At 36.1% G+C, this 25503-nt stretch overlaps 2 protein-coding genes across 4 annotated transcripts in view; both read right to left on the minus strand.

Moving 5' to 3' along the window:
• Nucleotides 1-6889, minus strand: part of abca12 (ATP-binding cassette, sub-family A (ABC1), member 12) — a 170432-nt gene extending 163543 nt beyond the window's left edge. The window contains exons 1-2 of one of the 3 annotated variants that reach the window (XM_061971824.2): nucleotides 6860-6889; nucleotides 1571-1701 (exon numbers count right to left, since the gene is read on the minus strand). In XM_061971824.2, coding sequence (XP_061827808.2) covers nucleotides 1571-1612 — 42 coding nt within the window. In that variant the 5' untranslated portion in view covers nucleotides 1613-1701; nucleotides 6860-6889. Of the gene's footprint in view, nucleotides 1-1570; nucleotides 1702-5652; nucleotides 5673-5766; nucleotides 5793-6859 lie in introns of those variants that run through there. The other 2 variants (XM_061971822.2, XM_061971823.2) reach the window with 2 other exon arrangements.
• Nucleotides 5555-25503, minus strand: part of LOC133614015 (glucosylceramide transporter ABCA12-like) — a 39334-nt gene continuing 19385 nt past the window's right edge. Inside the window, exons 7-14 of the mRNA XM_061971942.2 lie at nucleotides 23528-23698; nucleotides 18153-18346; nucleotides 15448-15566; nucleotides 15280-15380; nucleotides 11945-12091; nucleotides 10533-10699; nucleotides 7493-7683; nucleotides 5555-5559 (exon numbers count right to left, since the gene is read on the minus strand). Of these exons, the coding sequence (XP_061827926.1) occupies nucleotides 5555-5559; nucleotides 7493-7683; nucleotides 10533-10699; nucleotides 11945-12091; nucleotides 15280-15380; nucleotides 15448-15566; nucleotides 18153-18346; nucleotides 23528-23698 (1095 nt within the window). The remainder of the gene's footprint in view (nucleotides 5560-7492; nucleotides 7684-10532; nucleotides 10700-11944; nucleotides 12092-15279; nucleotides 15381-15447; nucleotides 15567-18152; nucleotides 18347-23527; nucleotides 23699-25503) is intronic.

The raw sequence follows: 25503 nt of genomic DNA on the forward strand, positions 1-25503 counted from the left end.
TATTATTTGAAAATATAAATATTTCAATATGGGTTACAAAGGCTCCTAATTTAGCTGCTGACGCTAACACATTGCTTCATTTACGCTTCTTTTATTTGATCAAAACTCTTATTAACATACTTGCTAATTTACTCTTCATAACTGGTTACTTTTGCTCGTAACAACGCTGCTAGCTGTACTTCTCTTAAACTAATTTCCTTTTATTACATACTGTCATGACTTGGTCCTGGGTGTGTGCTTTTCCAGGATGCAACGGAAAGTTGGCTCGGGCGAGACGGGAATGGAGGTACATGATTTATTTATATTTATCCAAAAAAAAGGAATAAACGAAAGCGCGCACAGTGGCGGAGAATAAACTATGAAAAACAAAAAGACTATAAACATGGAACCAAAACAGAGCATAAATGTGGTGTGAGGTCGTCAGGACGAACAACAGAAAATGAATGAACTTAAATACTATGGACATGATTAACAACAGGTGCGTGACTCAAAACAGGTGCCTGACATGACAGGTGAAACTAATGGGTAACTATGGTGACCAGACAAGGGAGTGAAAAGACAGAAACTAAACAAAACATGACTTAAAACAAAACATGATAATACAGACATGACACATACAAAATGTATGATAAAGTAAGTACCGTATTTTTCGGAGTATAAGTCGCACCGGAGTATAAGTTGCACCTGCCAAAATGCATAATAAAGACGGAAAAAAACATATATAAGTCGCACTGGAGCTCGGTCAAACTATGAAAAAAACTGCGACTTATAGTCCGAAAAATACGGGTAAGCAAAAATACTAAACACAAGCAAAAACTACAATTTGCTATTCCAGTAAGAATTGCGTGTGAATGTGGACGATACGTGAGAGTGGAACTGAAATACTTGAATGTCCAGGAGTGGAGTGTGTGGAAGTTGGGAAATGTGGGAAATGCAGTAGATTGTATATTGCCCATTCTTTGTCAATGGGGAGAAAATCCTGGGGAAGTCTGGGAATTTGGGGAAAGGGACAACATGTTGGATGTATTGGAAGAGTAGTGTTGGGATGGTTGAAAGGTTGGATTCCGGTTTAAGAATGGCGCAATTTTTGAGAATATACTGCATTGTAGAACTATGAATATGTCCAATCATTTCAATTGAACTTTCCTGAAAATGTCGGGGAAACTGGTAATTGTTTTAAATTGAAACTAGCACACTTAGATGATATGATTGTGTTGGTGTTGGAATGTTTGGAACAGTTTGAATTGAGAATAAATATCACAGAATCCCTGGAATTTCGGAAAAAAACGTGAATTTGTACGATAAAAATAGAAGCATGTGTTGTCGCAACTAAGAGGAACGTTTTGAAGGGGGAATGGTCAAAAACGGTTAGAAAATGTGGACTGTGGAAACTTTCCAGGAAGAAGCGAAAATAGGGCTTTGGAAAACTGGGTATTTGGGGAATTCCTGGACATTTTTTCATCTTGGAAAATGGTAGTTTGATGGACTCGGGTGGTTGGTGGGACCCTGGGCACGTCGCATGATCTGCATGGAGGTCATTCAGTCACACCTGAAGTTCTTCCACACATACCTTCATGATCACCTCCAAGGTGCTGCTGATCACCTGCTCCATCCAAACACTGGCCTCTGATTGGTTGGTGATCAAGGTGTGGTAAATCCTTTCAAGTTGTCTGGCGTCCTTCAGGAAGTCGTGCAGAATTTCTGCAAACAAGAAGGTGTATCAATAAAGCGATTTGTGTATCAATAAAGTGATTAGTGTATCAATAAAGCAATTAGTGTATCAATAAAGCGATTAGTGCATCAATAAAATGATTAGTGTATCAATAAAATGATTAATGTATCAATAAAATGATCAATAAAGTGTATCAATAAAGTGATTAGTGTATCAAAGTGATTAGTGTATCGATAAAGTCTATTCGAAGTGATTCTAAAGGACATTTTCTGACTAGTGATGTCATCCAGCCCCTCCTCCTCTCCCCCACCATTCGTTTGTGCTGCATTTTTGTTTTTGTTTTTATGTTATTAACTTGTTATTATTATTAATACCCCCCCACCCCCACAAAAAAAAACATTTGAAGTGTGTACTAATCAGACCACAGAACACTTTTCCACTTTGCATCAGTCCATCTAAGATGAGCTCAGGCCCAGCGAAGCGTTTCTGGGTGTTGTTGATAAATGACTGTGGCTTTGCATAGTAGAGTTTTAACTTGCACTTACAGATGTAGCGACCAACTGTAGTTACTGACAGTGGGTTTCTGAAGTGTTCCTGAGCCCATGTGGTGATATCCTTTACACACTGATGTGGCTTTTTGATGCAGTAGCGCCTGAGGGATCCAAGGTGTGTAATATCATGGCTTACGTGCAGTGATTTCTCCACATTCTCTGAACCTTTTGATGATATTACGGAGCGTAGATGGTGAAATCCCTCAATTCCTTGTTGAGAAATGTTGTTCTTAAACAATTTGCTCAGGCATTTGTTGACAAAGTGTTGACCCTCGCCCCGTCCTTGTTTGTGAACGACTGAGCATTTCATGGAAGCTGCTTTTATAGCCAATCATGGCACCCACCTGTTCCCAATTAGCCTGTTCACCTGTGGGATGTTCCAAATAAGTCTTTGATGAGCATTCCTCAACTTTATCACTCTTTTTTGCCACTTGTGCCAGCTTTTTTGAAACATGTTGCAGGCATCAAATTCCAAATGAGCTAATATTTGCAAAAAATAAAATGTTTCAGTGTGAACATAAAAATATATTTTCTTTGCCGTCTATTCAATTGAATATAAGTTGAAAAGGATTTGTTGTTATTTACCAGGTGACAACTTCACTGATGTTGGGTTGTGTATACAACAATGTTGGGTTGTGTATAAAACGTTTGTAGACAGAAAGTAGAGAAGTTTGACCCAAAAAAGCAGTTTGTAGCAGTAAAAAAAAGGTTTGGTCTGGATGACATTGTCAGAAAATGGAAGAAGGTGTAAAAGTTTCCAGCACAAAGAGAGATAAACTTCCCACAGGTACAAAAGAGCAGGTTCACCTGTACAGTAATTCCACCTGTGACCACACCCACTCATGTACACTCTTTTGAATCAAAGGATTGTTGTCTTTGTGTTCCATTTCCTGCTGGTAAGGCCTCACACTAACGTCCCCACAGAGAGGGTGTGGCCGCCTCTACCTTTACCTTTATGTTTACCACTGCCAGGACCTCACCTGTGACAGATATGTGCTCTTTCTCTGAACTCCAAACATCAACTTGATGACCTTCCTTGTGTTGTAATGGAACATGTCAGGTATATTATCATAGTGTTTATAGTCAGTCACATGTCATGTCAGGTATATTATCATAGTGTTTATAGTCAGTCACATGTCATGTCAGGTATATTATCATAGTGTTTATAGTCAGTCACATGTCAGGTATATTATCATAGTGTTTATAGTCAGTCACATGTCATGTATATTATCATAGTGTTTATAGTCTGTCACATGTCATGTCAGGTATATTATCATAGTGTTTATAGTCAGTCACATGTCATGTATATTATCATAGTGTTTATAGTCAGTCACATGTCATGTCAGGTATATTATCATAGTGTTTATAGTCAGTCACATGTCATGTCAGGTATATTATCATAGTGTTTATAGTCAGTCACATGTCAGGTATATTATCATAGTGTTTATAGTCAGTCACATGTCATGTCAGGTATATTATCATAGTGTTTATAGTCTGTCACATGTCATGTCAGGTATATTATCATAGTGTTTATAGTCAGTCACATGTCATCTCAGGTATATTATCATAGTGTTTATAGTCAGTCACATGTCATCTCAGGTATATTATCATAGTGTTTATAGTCAGTCACATGTCATGTCAGGTATATTATCATAGTGTTTATAGTCAGTCACATGTCAGGTATATTATCATAGTGTTTATAGTCAGTCACATGTCATGTCAGGTATATTATCATAGTGTTTATAGTCTGTCACATGTCATGTCAGGTATATTATCATAGTGTTTATAGTCAGTCACATGTCATCTCAGGTATATTATCATAGTGTTTATAGTCAGTCACATGTCATCTCAGGTATATTATCATAGTGTTTATAGTCAGTCACATGTCATCTCAGGTATATTATCATAGTGTTTATAGTCAGTCACATGTCATCTCAGGTATATTATCATAGTGTTTATAGTCAGTCACATGTCATCTCAGGTATATTATCATAGTGTTTATAGTCAGTCACATGTCATGTCAGGTATATTATCATAGTGTTTATAGTCAGTCACATGTCAGGTATATTATCATAGTGTTTATAGTCAGTCACATGTCATGTCAGGTATATTATCATAGTGTTTATAGTCAGTCACATGTCAGGTATATTATCATAGTGTTTATAGTCAGTCACATGTCAGGTATATTATCATAGTGTTTATAGTCAGTCACATGTCAGGTATATTATCATAGTGTTTATAGTCAGTCACATGTCAGGTATATTATCATAGTGTTTATAGTCAGTCACATGTCAGGTATATTATCATAGTGTTTATAGTCAGTCACATGTCAGGTATATTATCATAGTGTTTATAGTCAGTCACATGTCAGGTAAATTAACCTCTCTGTCATCATTACTATTATCATTAATATTATAATAATCATTATTATTATTATTATTGTGTAAATTTATCATTATTCCCACATAGAAGATTCACCTAAATATCATCTATTATTATTATTATGTATTTATTTTTGTTATTTTTTGTCATTATAATTGTTATTATTATTATTATTATTTTTATTGTTTTTTTATTTATTTTTTTCATTAGTATTATTATTATTATTATTATTATTATTATTATTATTATTATTATTATTATTATTATTTTTATCAGATCAGAACCGTATCAAAACATTCCACTGGCAGTCATGAGCTCCCCCATCTGTTACTTCCTGTTTTATTGTGTAATTGTGTTGAGTCTTCCTTTTTTGACCTTTAGTTCCTGTTTTTGTGTCCATTCAGTACCGAAAGAGTTCACGCACCATCCATGTTCTACGTCTGCAGAAGAATGATGATGTGTGTGCATTTATAACTATGCCTGAGTTATTGATCACAATCAGTTGGATTGAGGAGTAAACAAATAATCTGACAAGTTGGGCAACTTTGACATCCAATTTAGACCCGGAGATGGCCAGAAAGACACAAAAAAACGCTTGTTTGTGTTCTAAACATCCCATCAGTCTTTATCCCAGTGAGAGCAGACATTGTACAGTAAGTGATTGTTTTATTATGTTTGTATATCTTGTTTAGGTTTAGACCTGAGATGGCAAGAAAGACAAATTAGTTTGCAGCTACTTTTGTTCAACCCTTTTAGAAGGATTATGATTCAATCTTCATGTAAAGTGGAAGATATAAACATCCCATCAGTCTTTATGAGAGCAGACATTGTACAGTAAGTGATTGTCACAAAATCCTAACAAAGTGCATTTACCCTTAGGAACTATTTTTTTATAGCTAATTTCAACTAGTGGTAAGAGTATTTTTACAGTAAAGTTCTATTTTGTTTCTCACCCTAAAAGCGCCCAGTGTAAGATAGTTGTGTTAATACCTTCAGTAGCATGCAGGGTACAGGTGGTTATGTTCAGTGTCAAATAAGTGTTAATACCTTCAGCAGCATGCAGGGTACATGTGTATGTTCAGTGTCAAATAAGTGTTAATACCTTCAGCAGCATGCAGGGTACACGTGGTTATGTTCAGTGTCAAATAAGTGTCTTAATACCTTCAGCAGCATGCAGGGTACAGGTGGTTATGTTCAGTGTCAAATAAGTGTGTTAATACCTTCAGCAGCATGACGGGTACATGTGGTTATGCTCAGTGTCAAATAAGTGTTAATACCTTCAGCAGCATGCAGGGTACAGGTGGTTATGTTCAGTGTCAAATAAGTGTTAATACCTTCAGCAGCATGCAGGGTACAGGTGGTTATGTTCAGTGTCAAATAAGTGTCTTAATACCTTCAGCAGCATGCAGGGTACAGGTGGTTATGTTCAGTGTCAAATAAGTGTGTTAATACCTTCAGCAGCATGACGGGTACATGTGGTTATGCTCAGTGTCAAATAAGTGTTAATACCTTCAGCAGCATGCAGGGTACAGGTGGTTATGTTCAGTGTCAAATAAGTGTTAATACCTTCAGCAGCATGCAGGGTACAGGTGGTTATGTTCAGTGTCAAATAAGTGTGTTAATACCTTCAGCAGCATGCAGGGTACAGGTGGTTATGTTCAGTGTCAAATAAGTGTTAATACCTTCAGCAGCATGCAGGGTACAGGTGGTTATGTTCAGTGTCAAATAAGTGTTAATACCTTCAGCAGCATGAAGGGTACATGTAGTTATGTTCAGTGTCAAATAAGTGTTATTACCTTCAGCAGCATGAAGGGTACATGTGGTTATGTTCAGTGTCAAATAAGTGTTATTACCTTCAGCAGCATGCAGGGTACAGGTGGTTATGTTCAGTGTCAAATAAGTGTTAATACCTTCAGCAGCATGCAGGGTACAGGTGGTTATGTTCAGTGTCAAATAAGTGTGTTATTACCTTCAGCAGCATGCAGGGTACACGTGGTTATGTTCAGTGTCAAATAAGTGTTAATACCTTCAGCAGCATGCAGGGTACAGGTGGTTATGTTCAGTGTCAAATAAGTGTTAATACCTTCAGCAGCATGCAGGGTACAGGTGGTTATGTTCAGTGTCAAATAAGTGTTAATACCTTCAGCAGCATGCAGGGTACAGGTGGTTATGTTCAGTGTCAAATAAGTGTTAATACCTTCAGCAGCATGCAGGGTACAGGTGGTTATGTTCAGTGTCAAATAAGTGTTAATACCTTCAGCAGCATGCAGGGTACATGTGGTTATGTTCAGTGTCAAATAAGTGTTAATACCTTCAGCAGCATGCAGGGTACAGGTGGTTATGTTCAGTGTCAAATAAGTGTTAATACCTTCAGCAGCATGCAGGGTACATGTGGTTATATTCAGTGTCAAATAAGTGTTAATACCTTCAGCAGCATGCAGGGTACAGGTGGTTATGTTCAGTGTCAAATAAGTGTTAATAATACCTTCAGCAGCATGCAGGGTACAGGTGGTTATGTTCAGTGTCAAATAAGTGTTAATACCTTCAGCAGCATGCAGGGTACAGGTGGTTATGTTCAGTGTCAAATAAGTGTTAATACCTTCAGCAGCATGCAGGGTACAGGTGGTTATGTTCAGTGTCAAATAAGTGTTAATACCTTCAGCAGCATGCAGGGTACAGGTGGTTATGTTCAGTGTCAAATAAGTGTTAATACCTTCAGCAGCATGCAGGGTACATGTGGTTATGTTCAGTGTCAAATAAGTGTTAATACCTTCAGCAGCATGCAGGGTACAGGTGGTTATGTTCAGTGTCAAATAAGTGTTAATAATACCTTCAGCAGCATGCAGGGTACAGGTGGTTATGTTCAGTGTCAAATAAGTGTTAATACCTTCAGCAGCATGCAGGGTACAGGTGGTTATGTTCAGTGTCAAATAAGTGTTAATACCTTCAGCAGCATGTATGGTACAGGTGGTTATGTTCATGGAGTGAAAGGCAAGGCTGAGGAAGTGCTGAGTCATCATGTCCAGACCAGGATGTACTTGACTGACTTCCAGCACCACTTGGCCGAGGTTCAAGAACCTGTCAAACATCACAGAGCTGACAATGTTGTCTCTAGAACATTCTTCCAAAATGACTTCATTCCACTAATCCAACAGTTAGAGATGGAATCTAAGGATTCAAACCAATTCCTGGGGTGAACATTCCATTGTCCCAAAGTTTGATGATTCATGTTTACAGCACAGGTCAAAACTTGCATTGAAACAACATCTTTAAAAATAGATTCTTCTTTAGAACAGTTTTGAATCAACATTATTGTTACTGTTTAATCCATCATTAGAATATTTATTATTGTTACTGTTTAATCCATCATTTGAATATTTATTATTGTTACTGTTTAATCCATCATTTAAATCAACATTATTGTTACTGTTTAATCCATCATTAGAATATTTATTATTGTTACTGTTTAATCCATCATTTAAATCAACATTATTGTTACTGTTTAATCCATCATTAGAATATTTATTATTGTTACTGTTTAATCCATCATTTAAATCAACATTATTGTTACTGTTTAATCCATCATTTGAATATTTATTATTGTTACTGTTTAATACATCATTTGAATATTTATTATTGTTACTGTTTAATCCATCATTTGAATCAACATTATTGTTACTGTTTAATCCTCCATTTGAATACTTATTATTTTTACTGTTTAATCCATCATTTAAATCAATATTATTGTTACTATTTAATCCACCATTTTAATATGTATTATTGTTACTGTTTAATCCACCATTTGAATATTTATTATTGTTACTGCTTAATCCATCATTTGAATCAACATTATTGTTACTGTTTAATCCATCATTTAAATCAACATTATTGTTACTGTTTAATCCATCATTTAAATCAACATTATTGTTACTGTTTAATCCACCATTTGAATATTTATTATTGTTACTGTTTAATCCATCATTTGAATCAACATTATTGTTACTGTTTAATCCATCATTTAAATCAACATTATTGTTACTGTTTAATCCATCATTAGAATATTTATTATTGTTACTGTTTAATCCATCATTTGAATCAACATTATTGTTACTGTTTAATCCATCGTTTGAATATTTATTATTGTTACTGTTTAATCCATTATTTGAATCAACATTATTGTTACTGTTTAATCCATCATTTAAATCAATATTATTGTTACTATTTAATCCACCATTTGAATATGTATTATTGTTACTGTTTAATCCATCATTTAAATCAACATTATTGTTACTGTTTAATCCATCATTAGAATATTTATTATTGTTACTGATTAATCCATCGTTTAAAACAATATTATTGTTACTATTTAATCCACCATTTGAATATTTATTATTGTTACTGTTTAATCCATCATTTGAATATTTATTATTGTTACTGTTTAATCCATCATTTGAATATTTATTATTGTTACTGTTTAATCCATCATTTGAATATTTATTATTGTTACTGTTTAATCCATCATTTGAATATTTATTATTGTTACTGTTTAATCCATCATTTGAATATTTATTATTGTTACTGTTTAATCCATCATTTGAATATTTATTATTGTTACTGTTTAATCCATCATTTGAATATTTATTATTGTTACTGTTTAATCCATCATTAGAATATTCATTATTGTTACTGTTTAATCCATCATTTGAATATTTATTATTGTTACTGTTTAATCCATCATTAGAATATTTATTATTGTTACTGTTTAATCCATCATTAGAATATTCATTATTGTTACTGTTTAATCCATCATTTGAATATTTATTATTGTTACTGTTTAATCCATCATTAGAATATTTATTATTGTTACTGTTTAATCCATCATTTGAATATTTATTATTGTTACTGTTTAATCCATCATTAGAATATTTATTATTGTTACTGTTTAAACCATCATTAGAATCAACATTATTGCTACTGTTTAACCCATCATTTGAATATTTATTATTGTTACTGTTTAATCCATCATTAGAATATTTATTATTGTTACTGTTTAATCCATCATTAGAATATTTATTATTGTTACTGTTTAATCCATCATTTGAATATTTATTATTGTTACTGTTTAATCCATCATTTGAATATTTATTATTGTTACTGTTTAAACCATCATTAGAATCAACATTATTGTTACTGTTTAATCCATCATTAGAATATTTATTATTGTTACTGTTTAATCCATCATTTGAATATTTATTATTGTTACTTTTTAATCCATCATTAGAATATTTATTATTGTTACTGTTTAAACCATCATTAGAATCAACATTATTGTTACTGTTTAATCCATCATTTGAATATTTATTATTGTTACTGTTTAATCCATCATTTGAATATTTATTATTGTTACTGTTTAATCCATCATTAGAATATTTATTATTGTTACTGTTTAAACCATCATTAGAATCAACATTATTGTTACTGTTTAATCCATCATTTGAATATTTATTATTGTTACTGTTTAATCCATCATTTGAATATGTATTATTGTTACTGTTTAATCCATCATTAGAATATTTATTATTGTTACTGTTTAATCCATCATTTTAATCAACATTATTGTTACTGTTTAATCCATAATTTGAATAATTATTATTGTTACTGTTTAATCCATCATTTGAATATTTATTATTGTTACTGTTTAATCCATCATTTGAATATTTATTATTGTTACTGTTTAATCCATCATTTGAATATGTATTATTGTTACTGTTTAATCCATCATTTGAATATTTATTATTGTTACTGTTTAATCCATAATTTGAATAATTATTATTGTTACTGTTTAATCCAACATGGATGTATTTCCAGTCGGGATGAATAAGAATTGTGATGTTTTCGTGCACCCCCACAACTAACAGCGCACTCACAGCTCCTCCTCCATGGTTAGGGTTGGTGTTGCCACGTTACGTTGCTGTCCAGAGATGCTGGAGTCTACCACGGTCCTTGGAGAGCCAACTCCCATGAGACTGTGCAGCAGTCCTTTGGCGAAGGAGACATCATGAGGAGCAACATGCTGACTCCAAGCAAGGAGAGCCTTGGAGGTACAGAAATATTATCATACTTTATATTGTACACAAGAGAAGAAATACTTTATATTGTACACAATATAATAAATACTTTATGTTTTACACAATAGAAGAAATACTTTATATTGTACACAATAGAAGAAATAGCATCTTTCTATTAGGCTTCATACTATTAGTATAATAGCACCTATCTATATTTCAAAGTATATATATATATATATATATATATATATATATATATATATATATATATATATATATATATATATATATAGATGTGTATGTATAAATAGTGCATATATATATATATATATGTATATATATATATATATATATATAAATGTGTATGTATAAATAGTGCATATATATATATATATAAATATATATATATAAAAATGTGTATTTATAAATAGTGCATATACAAATATATACATACCTACATACATATACTGTACATATGTACATATATATATCATATCACATATATTTATATTCATGCACATACAATACATACTGTCTATACATACATAACACATATATACACACACACACATATATATATATATATATATATATATATATATATATATATATATTTACAAACAAATGTATATATATATATATATATATATATATATATATATATATATATATATATATATATATATACCTACATACATATACATATGTACATGTATATATCATATCACATATATTCATATTCATGCACATACAAATGTATACATATATTTATTTATACACATACTGTACATACTGTATATACATACATAATACATAAATACACACACATGCGTATATATATATACAAACATATGATACATTTATACACAAACATATATATACACATATATACACATGTATCTATATATACAAACATATATACATACATATATACACATAAATATACATACATGTATATATACAAATATACATACATATATACATATGCATACATATACACATACATACATATATATATGTGTATATATATGTATACATACATATACAAACACGCACCCACACACACACACACACACACACACACACACACACACACACACACACATACACACACACACACGCACACACACAAAGACAGTAGAGAAAAGTATAAGTGGGTCCTTCCGGCTGGGCTAAATGTTTGGGAGTATATATATATATATATATATATATATATATATATATATATATATATATATATATATATATATAAAAGTAGAAGTGGGTCTTACCTGCTGGGCTAAATGTTTGGGAGTGATCCAGTCCAGGAGCATGTCCACAGTCCCAGTGGTACAGGCGGTCACCAGCCACAGCGGGTTGTTACTCGGGTCACAGATGTAGGATCGCACAAGTTCTCTGTCGAGAGTCAGAGCCAAAGCCTGGGGAAGAGACCTTGGTCAGACTGGATTGTGTGCAGCTTATTTGCTAAAGAAACAGACCCCCATTAACAGTAAGACCATGTCCAATAACCATCGTAGAATCAGTACAAGACAACTAAAATGGCTATTTTACATTTGGTAAACAAACAGACCCCCATAAACAGTCAGAGCCTGCCCAAGAACCAGGTTTGAATCAGTACAAGACAACTAAAATGGCTATTTTACATTTGCTAAACAAACAGACCCCCATAAACAGTCAGAGCCTGTCTAAGAACCAGGTTAGAATCAGTACACGACAACTAAAATGACTATTTTACATTTGGTAAACAAACAGACCCCCATAAACAGTCAGAGCCTGTCCAATAACCATCGTAGAATCAGTACAAGACAACTAAAATGACTATTTTACATTTGGTAAACAAACAGACCCCCATAAACAGTCAGAGCCTGCCCAAGAATCAGGTTAGAATCAGTACAAGACAACTAAAATTACTATTTTACATTTGCTACACACACAGACCCCCATAAACAGTCAGAGCCTGTCCAAGAACCAGGTTAGAATCAGTACACGACAACTAAAATGACTATTTTACATTTGGTAAACAAACAGACCCCCATAAACAGTCAGAGCCTGTCCAATAACCATCGTAGAATCAGTACAAGACAACTAAAATGACTATTTTACATTTGGTAAACAAACAGACCCCCATAAACAGTCAGAGCCTGCCCAAGAATCAGGTTAGAATCAGTACAAGACAACTAAAATTACTATTTTACATTTGCTACACACACAGACCCCCATAAACAGTCAGAGCCTGTCCAAGAACCAGGTTAGAATCAGTACACGACAACTAAAATGACTATTTTACATTTGGTAAACAAACAGACCCCCATAAACAGTCAGAGCCTGTCCAATAACCATCGTAGAATCAGTACAAGACAACTAAAATGGCTATTTTACATTTACTAAACAAACAGACCCCCATAAACAGTCAGAGCCTGCCCAAGAACCAGGTTAGAATCAGTACAAGACAACTAAAATTACTATTTTACATTTGCTACACACACAGACCCCCATAAACAGTCAGAGCCTGTCCAAGAACCAGGTTAGAATCAGTACAAGACAACTAAAATTACTATTTTACATTTGCTACACACACAGACCCCCATAAACAGTCAGAGCCTGTCCAAGAACCAGGTTAGAATCAGTACAAGACAACTAAAATGGCTATTTTACATTTGTTAAACAAACAGACCCCCATAAACAGTCAGAGCCTGTCCAAGAACCAGGTTAGAATCAGTACACGACAACTAAAATGACTATTTTACATTTACTAAACAAACAGACCCCCATAAACAGTCAGAGCCTGCCCAAGAACCAGGTTAGAATCAGTACAAGACAACTAAAATTACTATTTTACATTTGCTACACACACAGACCCCCATAAACAGTCAGAGCCTGTCCAAGAACCAGGTTAGAATCAGTACAAGACAACTAAAATTACTATTTTACATTTGCTACACACACAGACCCCCATAAACAGTCAGAGCCTGTCCAAGAACCAGGTTAGAATCAGTACAAGACAACTAAAATGGCTATTTTACATTTGTTAAACAAACAGACCCCCATAAACAGTCAGAGCCTGTCCAAGAACCAGGTTAGAATCAGTACAAGACAACTAAAATGGCTATTTTACATTTGCTAAACAAACAGACCCCCATAAACAGTCAGAGCCTGTCCAAGAACCAGGTTAGAATCAGTACACGACAACTAAAATGACTATTTTACATTTGGTAAACAAACAGACCCCCATAAACAGTCAGAGCCTGTCCAATAACCATCGTAGAATCAGTACAAGACAACTAAAATGGCTATTTTACATTTACTAAACAAACAGACCCCCATAAACAGTCAGAGCCTGCCCAAGAATCAGGTTAGAATCAGTACAAGACAACTAAAATAGCTATTTTACATTTGCTAAACAAACAGACCCCCATAAACAGTCAGAGCCTGTCCAAGAACCAGGTTAGAATCAGTACAAGACAACTAAAATGGCTATTTTACATTTGTTAAACAAACAGACCCCCATAAACAGTCAGAGCCTGTCCAAGAACCAGGTTAGAATCAGTACACGACAACTAAAATGACTATTTTACATTTGGTAAACAAACAGACCCCCATAAACAGTCAGAGCCTGTCCAATAACCATCGTAGAATCAGTACAAGACAACTAAAATGGCTATTTTACATTTACTAAACAAACAGACCCCCATAAACAGTCAGAGCCTGCCCAAGAATCAGGTTAGAATCAGTACAAGACAACTAAAATGGCTATTTTACATTTGGTAAACAAACAGACCCCCATAAACAGTAAGACCATGTCCAATAACCAGCTTAGAATCAGTACAAGACAACTAAAATGGCTATTTTACATTTGCTAAACAAACAGACCCCCATAAACAGTCAGAGCCTGTCCAAGAACCAGGTTAGAATCAGTACAAGACAACTAAAATTACTATTTTACATTTGCTAAACAAACAGACCCCCATAAACAGTCAGAGCCTGTCCAAGAACCAGGTTAGAATCAGTATACGACAACTAAAATGGCTATTTTACATTTGCTAAACAAACAGACCCCCATAAACAGTCAGAGCCTGTCCAAGAACCAGGTTAGAATCAGTACACGGCAACTAAAATTACTATTTTACATTTGCTACACACACAGACCCCCATAAACAGTCAGAGCCTGTCCAAGAACCAGGTTAGAATCAGTACACGGCAACTAAAATTACTATTTTACATTTGCTACACACACAGACCCCCATAAACAGTCAGAGCCTGTCCAAGAAACAGGTTAGAATCAGTACAAGACAACTAAAATGGCTATTTTACATTTGCTAAACAAACAGACCCCCATAAACAGTCAGAGCCTGTCCAAGAACCAGGTTAGAATCAGTACACGACAACTAAAATGACTATTTTACATTTACTAAACAAACAGACCCCCATAAACAGTCAGAGCCTGCCCAAGAATCAGGTTAGAATCAGTACAAGACAACTAAAATAGCTATTTTACATTTGGTAAACAAACAGACCCCCATAAACAGTCAGAGCCTGTCCAAGAACCAGGTTAGAATCAGTACAAGACAACTAAAAAGGCAATTTTAGTAACAGTGTGGTCAATGACCTGGTCAAGGGGTATCTGGATGTTTTGTAGAAGCAGTTGAAGGGCTTCATTGATGGAGCTGCTGGGCAACTGGACAAGGTCAGCAAGAGAGAGGTAGACATCTGAGCAGGAATACAAAGGTTGATTATTCATCTTGTTATTCCAAAAGCAGGTTAGGGACTCAGCTACCTTTGCCAGGCCACTTCTGAACATAGCGGATGACGTCCAAGAGCCCGCCTACAAGTGCATGCAGTGGAGACACAAACTCGGCCATTTGTGGGAAGTTGTTGTCAATGACTTGCATAACCCTACAAGGGAGAAAAGTCTTTTATTTCCACAACTGATATTAGGAGTTCAAATCTGATCAACATGCAAGTCTTACTCGCAGATGTTTATTATTCAAGATTCTATACCTCCAAACGTCACCTTATCAACGTCATTGGCAAACATAGAATGTCCATGAAACCGTCGGATTGTCAACTAATGGACGTAACATTGATCCATATCAGTAATAATAAGAATGGACGTAACATTGATCCATATCAGTAATAATAAGAATGGACGTAACATTGATCCATATCAGTAATAATAAGAATGGACGTAACATTGATCCATATCAGTAATAATAAGAATGGACGTAACATTGATCCATATCAGTAATAATAAGAATGGACGTAACATTGATCCATATCAGTAATAATAAGAATGGACGTAACATTGATCCATATCAGTAATAATAAGAATGGACGTACCATTGATCCAAATCAGTAATAATAAGAATGGACGTAACATTGATCCATATCAGTAATAATAAGAATGGACGTAACATTGATCCATATCAGTAATAATAAGAATGGACGTAACATTGATCCATATCAGTAATAATAAGAATGGACGTAACATTGATCCATATCAGTAATAATAAGAATGGACGTAACATTGATCCATATCAGTAATAATAAGAATGGACGTAACATTGATCCATATCAGTAATAATAAGAATGGACGTACCATTGATCCATATCAGTAATAATAAGAATGGACGTAACATTGATCCATATTAGTAATAATAAGAATGGACGTAACATTGATCCATATCAGTAATAATAAGAATGGACGTAACATTGATCCAAATCAGTAATAATAAGAATGGACGTAACATTGATCCATATCAGTAATAATAAGAATGGACGTAACATTGATCCATATCAGTAATAATAAGAATGGACGTAACATTGATCCAAATCAATAATAATAAGAATGGACGTAACATTGATCCATATCAGTAATAGTAAGAATGGACGTACCATTGATCCATATCAGTAATAATAAGAATGAACGTAACATTGATCCATATCAGTAATAATAAGAATGGACCTAACATTGATCCATATCAGTAATAATAAGAATGGACGTAACATTGATCCATATCAGTAATAATAAGAATGGACGTAACATTGATCCGTATCAGTAATAATAAGAATGGACGTAACATTGATCCATATCAGTAATAATAAGAATGGAAGTAACATTGATCCATATCAGTAATAATAAGAATGGACGTACCATTGATCCATATCAGTAATAATAAGAATGGACGCAACATTGATCCATATCAGTAATAATAAGAATGGACGTAACATTGATCCATATCAGTAATAATAAGAATGGACGTAACATTGATCCATATCAGTAATAATAAGAATGGACGTAACATTGATCCATATCAGTAATAATAAGAATGGACGTAACATTGATCCATATCAGTAATAATAAGAATGGACGTAACATTGATCCATATCAGTAATAATAAGAATGGACGTAACATTGATCCATATCAGTAATAATAAGAATGGACGTAACATTGATCCATATCAGTAATAATAAGAATGGACGTAACATTGATCCATATCAGTAATACTAAGAATGGACGTAACATTGATCCATATCAGTAATAATAAGAATGGACGTAACATTGATCCGTATCAGTAATAATAAGAATGGACGTAACATTGATCCATATCAGTAATAATAAGAATGGACGTAACATTGATCCATATCAGTAATAATAAGAATGGACGTACCATTGATCCATATCAGTAATAATAAGAATGGATTAACATTGATCCATATCAGTAATAATAAGAATGGACGTAACATTGATCCATATCAGTAATAATAAGAATGGACGTACCATTGATCCATATCAGTAATAATAAGAATGGACCTAACATTGATCCATATCAGTAATAATAAGAATGGATGTAACATTGATCCATATCAGTAATAATAAGAATGGACGTACCATTGATCCATATTAGTAATAATAAGAATGGACGTAACATTGATCCATATCAGTAATAATAAGAATGGACGTAACATTGATCCATATCAGTAATAATAAGAATGGACGTAACATTGATCCATATCAGTAATAATAAGAATGGACGTACCATTGATCCATATCAGTAATAATAAGAATGGACGTACCATTGATCCATATCAGTAATAATAAGAATGGACCTAACATTGATCCATATCAGTAATAATAAGAATGGACGTAACATTGATCCAAATCAGTAATAATAAGAATGGACGTAACATTGATCCATATCAGTAATAATAAGAATGGACGTAACATTGATCCAAATCAGTAATAATAAGAATGGACGTACCATTGATCCAAATCAGTAATAATAAGAATGGACGTAACATTGATCCAAATCAGTAATAATAAGAATGGACGTAACATTGATCCAAATCAGTAATAATAAGAATGGACGTAACATTGATCCATATCAGTAATAATAAGAATGGACGTACCATTGATCCAAATCAATAATAATATGTTCAGTGAAGAGGGAGAGTGACTAGAAGGACTTGAAGTAACGCACCCCTGGATGTTGGAGAGGGAGGCTGCAGCGATGTCCAACATTTGGTGGAGTGACTCTGTAGCGGCGAGCTGAGGAACGTCCAAGAGGTTCTCCCACAATGAGGTTTGGTTCTGCAGCTCTTGAAACAACAACATCACAGCCCCAGCGCCCTTGGCCAGCTCGTCTGGATTGCTCAACATCTCCTCCTTCAGGATCTGGGGATCCCAGGCAAAAAAGAAGTCATGAGAGACATGTTTGTTGTTTGTTCTTATACCCAGGAGGGGTCGAGGATACTTTTTGACTCCAAAAGCCAAAGCGAAAACAGAAATTGAAAGAGTACAGCAACACTATGAGAAAATGAGGTTTTGTAGATGGTGTAGTATCTTCTGCAATACGAAATAACATGTTTTTCCATATTGTGGAAGGTTGCACTCCTGGGGGCGAGCACACAGTCTTCTTCTAAACCATGGGTGTCAAACTCTGGCCCGCGGGCCCCGTGTAATTTCCCCTTCCCCTTGAGGCAATATCAAATTAACACTAGAGCTGGCCCGCTGATTATATACAGCGGCGGTGCCGCGGTAACACCGCATTCACCGCTAGTTCTCATACTTGCCAACCCTCCCGGGAGACTCCCAAATGTCAGTGCCCCTCCCGCAAATAGTCACGTCTGCTTTTCATCCAGTCCAACGAGTGCTGGCCCAGTCACATAATATGTGCGGCTTCAGCACACATGTGAATGCCCGCATACTTTGCCAACAGCGATACAGGTTACACTGAGGGTGGCCGTATAAACAACTTTAACACTGTTAGAAATATGCGACACAATGTGAACCCACACCAAACAAGAATGACAAACACATTTCGGGAGAACATCCGCACCGTAACACAACATAAACACAACAGAACAAATACCCAGAACACCTTGCAGCCCTACCTCTTCCGGGCTGAAATATACACCCCCGCTACCACCAAACCCTGCCCCCCCGCCCCCAACCCCGCCCACCTCAACCGACGCACGGAGCCGCACATATCTTGTGACTGGGTCGGCACGTTGTTAGAATGGATGAAAAGCGGACGTGACGTACTCAGCTCGTAGAGGACGTTAAAGGCAGTGCCTTGAAGCAGGCCCGGTCCTAACCAATCTGGCCCCCGAGGCAAGATTTTAGGTGGCACCCCCCCCACATCGGCAGTGAAGTGTATATACTCACAAGAAACTGAATAGCTTTGCCTTTGACCTTTTTTTTTTTTACTTACAACTATACCTAATATATAAAGGGGTGGAAAAGTGACTATTACCTGCAGGGCAAACATTAGCTAACCAGAAGGCAATAACAATGTAAACAAAAAACACCTGCTTAAAAGATCTAATACAAAGGGTTAGGGTTAGGGTTAGGGTTAGGGTTAGGGTTAACCCTAACCCTAACCCTAACCCTAACCCTAACCCTAGGGCGTAATCTTGTAACAAATAATATTTCTATTAAATAGGCTTTACTTTGCATTTTAATTAACGTGGGATTATTTTTTGTATTTAGAAATAATAAAGTCCGAGTCCATGGTTCTCGCCCGGAAAAGGGTGGAGTGCCATCTCCGGGTTGGGGAGGAGATCTTGCCCCAAGTGGAGGAGTTCAAGTACCTGGGAGTCTTGTTCACGATTGAGGGAAAGTGGATCGTGAGATCGACAGGCGGATCGGTGCGGCGTCTTCAGTAATGCGGACGCTGTATCGATCCGTTGTGGTGAAGAAGGAGCTGAGCCGGAAGGCAAAGCTCTCGATTTACCGGTCGATCTACGTTCCCATCCTCACCTATGGTCATGAGCTTTGGGTTATGACCGAAAGGACAAGATCACGGGTACAAGCGGCCGAAATGAGTTTCCTCCGCCGGGTGGCGGGGCTCTCCCTTAGAGATAGGGTGAGAAGCTCTGTCATCCGGGGGGAGCTCAAAGTAAAGCCGCTGCTCCTCCACATGGAGAGGAGCCAGATGAGGTGGTTCGGGCATCTGGTCAGGATGCCACCCGAACGCCTCCCTAGGGAGGTGTTTAGGGCACGTCCGACCGGTAGGAGGCCACGGGGAAGACCCAGGACACGTTGGGAAGACTATGTCTCCCGGCTGGCCTGGGAACGCCTCGGGGTCCCACAGGAAGAGCTGGACGAAGTGGCTGGGGAGAGGGAAGTCTGGGCTTCCCTGCTTAGGCTGCTGCCCCCGTGACCCGACCTCGGATAAGCGGAAGAAGATGGATGGATGGATGGATAGAAATAATAGTACCAACTTTTTTTTTTCTTTTTTTTTTTATCCATCATTTGGCACTGGCGTGGCGCCCCCTGATGGACGGCGCCCTTAGCATTTGCCTATACGGCCTATGCCACGGGCCGGCCCTGCCTTTAAGGCACGTCCCCAAGACTGTGGTCCGGGTGGACTACGAGATATAATGACTGATGAACACCTTGGTTGGATAATGAGGGTTGCCTCAGCTCAAAGTCTGAGCCCCGACATTAATGAACTAGCATCCAGGAAAAGATGGCAGGTATATGGCTTGGGCACATCAGATTAGATCAGTGTGTTGCAAACTGAGCAGTTTAAAGTCCTGAATGGTTGGTTTATTCATTATTTTATTTTCTAATTTATTAGCCTGTGGAAAAAGTTAATGTTGATATTTACCTCAGAAGGCTGCAAATAGAAAAGAGGCATTCAAGGTTTATTTAAATTGTATTTGATATGCCATTGATATTTTTTAATTATTATTATTAGGGCCCGCATGGCCCATTGCATAAGGACTCCCTTTGGGAGTCCTTATGCAATGGGACATAAGGACCTATTGAATTTGTAAGGTTTTATTCTTTATTCTTCCGCCGCCACATGAAACTGTAATTTGACCCACTTAACATGCTTCAAAACTCACCATATTTGACCCACACATCAGGACCTGCGAAAATTACCTTTTTTTACAAAAACCAAACCTCAAAACTCAAAATTGCGCTCTAGCGCCCCCTAGGAAAAAAAAAACTAGACTGCCTATATCTCCCACTAGGAAGATCGGAGAGACATGAAACAAAAACCTGTATGTAGGTCTGACTTTGACCTAGTTTTCATAATTGTATATCATCGGGCAAAAATCAACAAGAAGTTGGCAATTCCCCCTTCAAGACAAAAAAGTACTAAAAACAGTCACTTTTGCCTCTTTGAGCTGTAATTTGACCCCCTTAACAAGCTTCAAAACTCACCAAACTAAACACACACATCAGGACTGGCAAAAATTGCGATCTAATAAAAAAAACCTAACCCCAAATCTCAAAATTGTGCTCTAGCGCAATTTTTTTATGAAATGTACTAAAAACTGCTCCTCGGATGAAAAAACTGACAAAACTGCCTGTAACTCCCACTGGGAAGGTCGGAGAGACATAATGTAGGGCTCACTTAGACCTACATTTCATAAATTGACAACCCTCAGCAAAAATCAACAGGAAGTTTGCTATTCCCCCTTCAAAACAAATTTTTTGTAAAAACCGGTCACCTTCCTTCAAAAACTATCTCCTCTGAGCGCGTTTGTCGTTTCGGCTTCAAACTAACACAGGAGAGAGATTAAACCCTTGTGTATAAAATAACAGAACAGCGTTTTAATACCTGCTCCGGTTTTGATTTTATGACCCTTCAAAGACCCGCTGCACTGATGCTGCTGCGCTGCTGTTTTTTTAAGATGGCTGCTTAAAATCAGGAAGCACCAGCGTGCCCACACAATGCAGACAAGGTAGGTACACTAGACAAAAGTCTTGGGACACTTATGACTACCACCGGACAAAAGTATTGGGACACTTAGGCCGAAAACTGGACAAAAGTATTGGGACACTTAGGCCGAAAACTGGACAAAAGTATTGGGACACTTAGGCCGAAAACTGGACAAAAGTATTGGGACACTTGGGACTACAACTTGACAAAAGTATTGGGACACTTAGGACTACAACTGGCCAAAAGTATTGGGACACTTGGGACTAAAACTGGACAAAAGTATTGGGACACTTAGGACTAGCACCTGCCAAATACGCGGGCCCGACCAACGCTGCTTGCAGCTTTAATTATTATTTGAAACTGGATTTTGCATGTCACTATAAAGTTATATAAGCCTTGCTTGTTCAATATTCAATGCAAAACCTGTTTGGGTCCCTATTAAAAGGTTCATTTGTTCAACCTTGGCCCGCGGCTTTGTTCACTTTTACATATTGGCCCACTCTGTATTTGAGTTTGACACCCCTGGTCTAAACAATCATTGTGGACACTTAGTAAAGTATGGCCATTAAGTGTGTGGTAGCAGACCTCCACAAGACTTAGTAAAGTATGGCCATTAAACATGTGGTAGCAGAGACCACCCTTAAATCTGTCAGTGGTATTTGGGCCAGTTCTCCATAAGTACCAGACACCATGTTTACATTCTGTCAAGGGTTAGTTATGACCTACACAAACATGGCCTTACATGGCGTCAAGTTCTGTACCATGACCCTAACCAAGTGAAGTGACATCATATAAGAGCTGCTTGTCTGCCCCCCCACGGAGAGAGAGTTATCTTTGGGTTAAATCGTCTCCAGGTGCTGCAGAACCTGTAGTGATGCTCGCTTGTCAATAAAGAAGCTTTTGTTCAACGATTCATCACCAGCTTCATCCTTGATCCTCCACACACACTCAGGCCACCCAAGGTTAGTTAGGGCCTGAGTCCCTTTGGGACAGAGGACCCTATTGTATTGTTGGCGTTTTATTATTATACCGCCGCCTCTTTGAGCTGTAATTTGAACCATTTAACATGCTTCAAAACTCACCAAATTGGACAAACACATCAGGACTGGCGAAAATTGCGATCTAATCAAAAAAACCAAACCCCAAAACTCAAAACTGCCTGTAACTCCCAGTAGGAATGACTTAGAGACATGAAACAAAAAACCTCTATGTAGGTCTCACTTAGACCTAGATTTCATACACTGACAACACCCAGCAAAAATAAACAGGAAGTTTGCATTTCCCCCTTCAAAACAAAAGTTGTGTAAAAACAGTCACCTTTTTTTCCAAACATTATCTCCTCTGAGCGCGTTTATCGTGTCGGCTTCAAACTAGCACAGGAGAGAGATTGAACCCTTCTGATTAAAAGTTGACCAAAGAGTTTTAATTACTGCTCCGGTTTGGATTCTATGAGCCCTCAAAGTCGGTCCCGTCCATCGCTGCTTGCAACTTTAATTATTATTATTTCTTTGTATTTCAAGTTTCAAAGCAGGAAGTGTCTGTAAACATCGAATATTCGATTAATACCTTCAGTGATCAGTCAATGTTGCTGAAATTCTACATATTTATTCACACACACACACACACACACACACACATACACATACACATATATTTATATATAAACATACATGTACCTGGTTGAGTGTGAGGAGAAAGGCCTCAAACACAGTACTGTTGGTGTAGCAAAATGCCAGCACTGCATTGCTGAGAGGGTTTTCTGGTGTTGGGTTGACCACAGCCACACTAACGGTGCAGAAGGCCCGCTTCAGGACGGTCAAAGACTCCATCATTTGGTCCAAGGCCTCCTAGGAGGAACAATAACACAAAACATTTGGTCATGAAAAGGCTCATACGGTTCGAGCCGAGCAACTTTGACCATTCATACAGTAATAATAGACTTACAGTTATAATGGACATACAGTAATAATGGACATACAGTAATAATGGACATACAGTAATAATAGACATACAGTAATAATAGACATACAGTAATAATGGACATACAGTAATAATGGACATACTGTAATGATAGACATACTGTAATAATGGACATACAGTAATAATTGACATACTGTAATAATGGACATACTGTAATGATAGACATACTGTAATAATGGACATACTATAATAATAGACATACTGTAATAATGGACATACTGTAATAATAGACATACAGTAATAATAGACATACTGTAATAATAGACATACAGTAATAATGGACATACTGTAATAATGGACATACAGTAATAATGGACATACAGTAATAATAGACATACTGTAATAATGGACATACTGTAATAATGGACATACAGTAATAATAGACATACTGTAATAATGGACATACAGTAATAATGGACATACAGTAATAATAGACATACAGTAATAATAGACATACAGTAATAATGGACATACTGTAATGATAGACATACTGTAATAATGGACATACAGTAATAATGGACATACTGTAATAATGGACATACAGTAATAATGGACATACTGTAATAATGGACATACTGTAATAATGGACATACAGTAATAATAGACATACAGTAATAATAGACATACTGTAATAATAGACATACAGTAATAATGGACATACTGTAATAATGGACATACAGTAATAATGGACATACAGTAATAATAGACATACTGTAATAATGGACATACTGTAATAATAGACATACAGTAATAATGGACATACTGTAATAATGGACATACAGTAATAATGGACATACAGTAATAATAGACATACTGTAATAATGGACATACTGTAATAATGGACATACAGTAATAATAGACATACTGTAATAATGGACATACAGTAATAATAGACATACAGTAATAATAGACATACAGTAATAATGGACATACAGTAATAATGGACATACTGTAATGATAGACATACTGTAATAATGGACATACAGTAATAATTGACATACTGTAATAATGGACATACAGTAATAATGGACATACAGTAATAATGGACATACTGTAATAATGGACATACTGTAATGATAGACATACTGTAATAATGGACATACAGTAACAATTGACATACTGTAATAATGGACATACAGTAATAATGGACATACTGTAATAATGGACATACAGTAATAATTGACATACTGTAATAATGGACATACAGTAATAATGGACATACTGTAATGATAGACATACTGTAATAATGGACATACAGTAATAATGGACATACTGTAATAATGGACATACAGTAATAATGGACATACTGTAATAATGGACATACAGTAATAATGATCATTTCAATCCCACTTTGGAACAGGATTTTGTGCAATCAAAGTCAACATTTTCTGAATACAATTATTGCGTGAAGAAGATTAAAGAAGGAAGAATTTTGGCTCTTCTTTCATCTGACCACAGAACTTTCCTCCAGAAGGTCTTATCTTTGTCCATGTGATGTCAGATGGAACAAAAATGGATCTGTTTAGCCACAATACCCAGCAATATGTTTGGAGGAGAAAAGGTGAGGCCTTTAATCCCAGGAACACCAGCTTTGGGTTATGACCGAAAGGACAAGATCACGGGTACAAGCGGCCCAAATGAGTTTCCTTCGCCGGGTGGCGGGTCTCTCCCT

The sequence above is a fragment of the Nerophis lumbriciformis genome, linkage group LG13 (assembly GCF_033978685.3).
Source record: "Nerophis lumbriciformis linkage group LG13, RoL_Nlum_v2.1, whole genome shotgun sequence".
NCBI lineage: Eukaryota > Metazoa > Chordata > Actinopteri > Syngnathiformes > Syngnathidae > Nerophis > Nerophis lumbriciformis.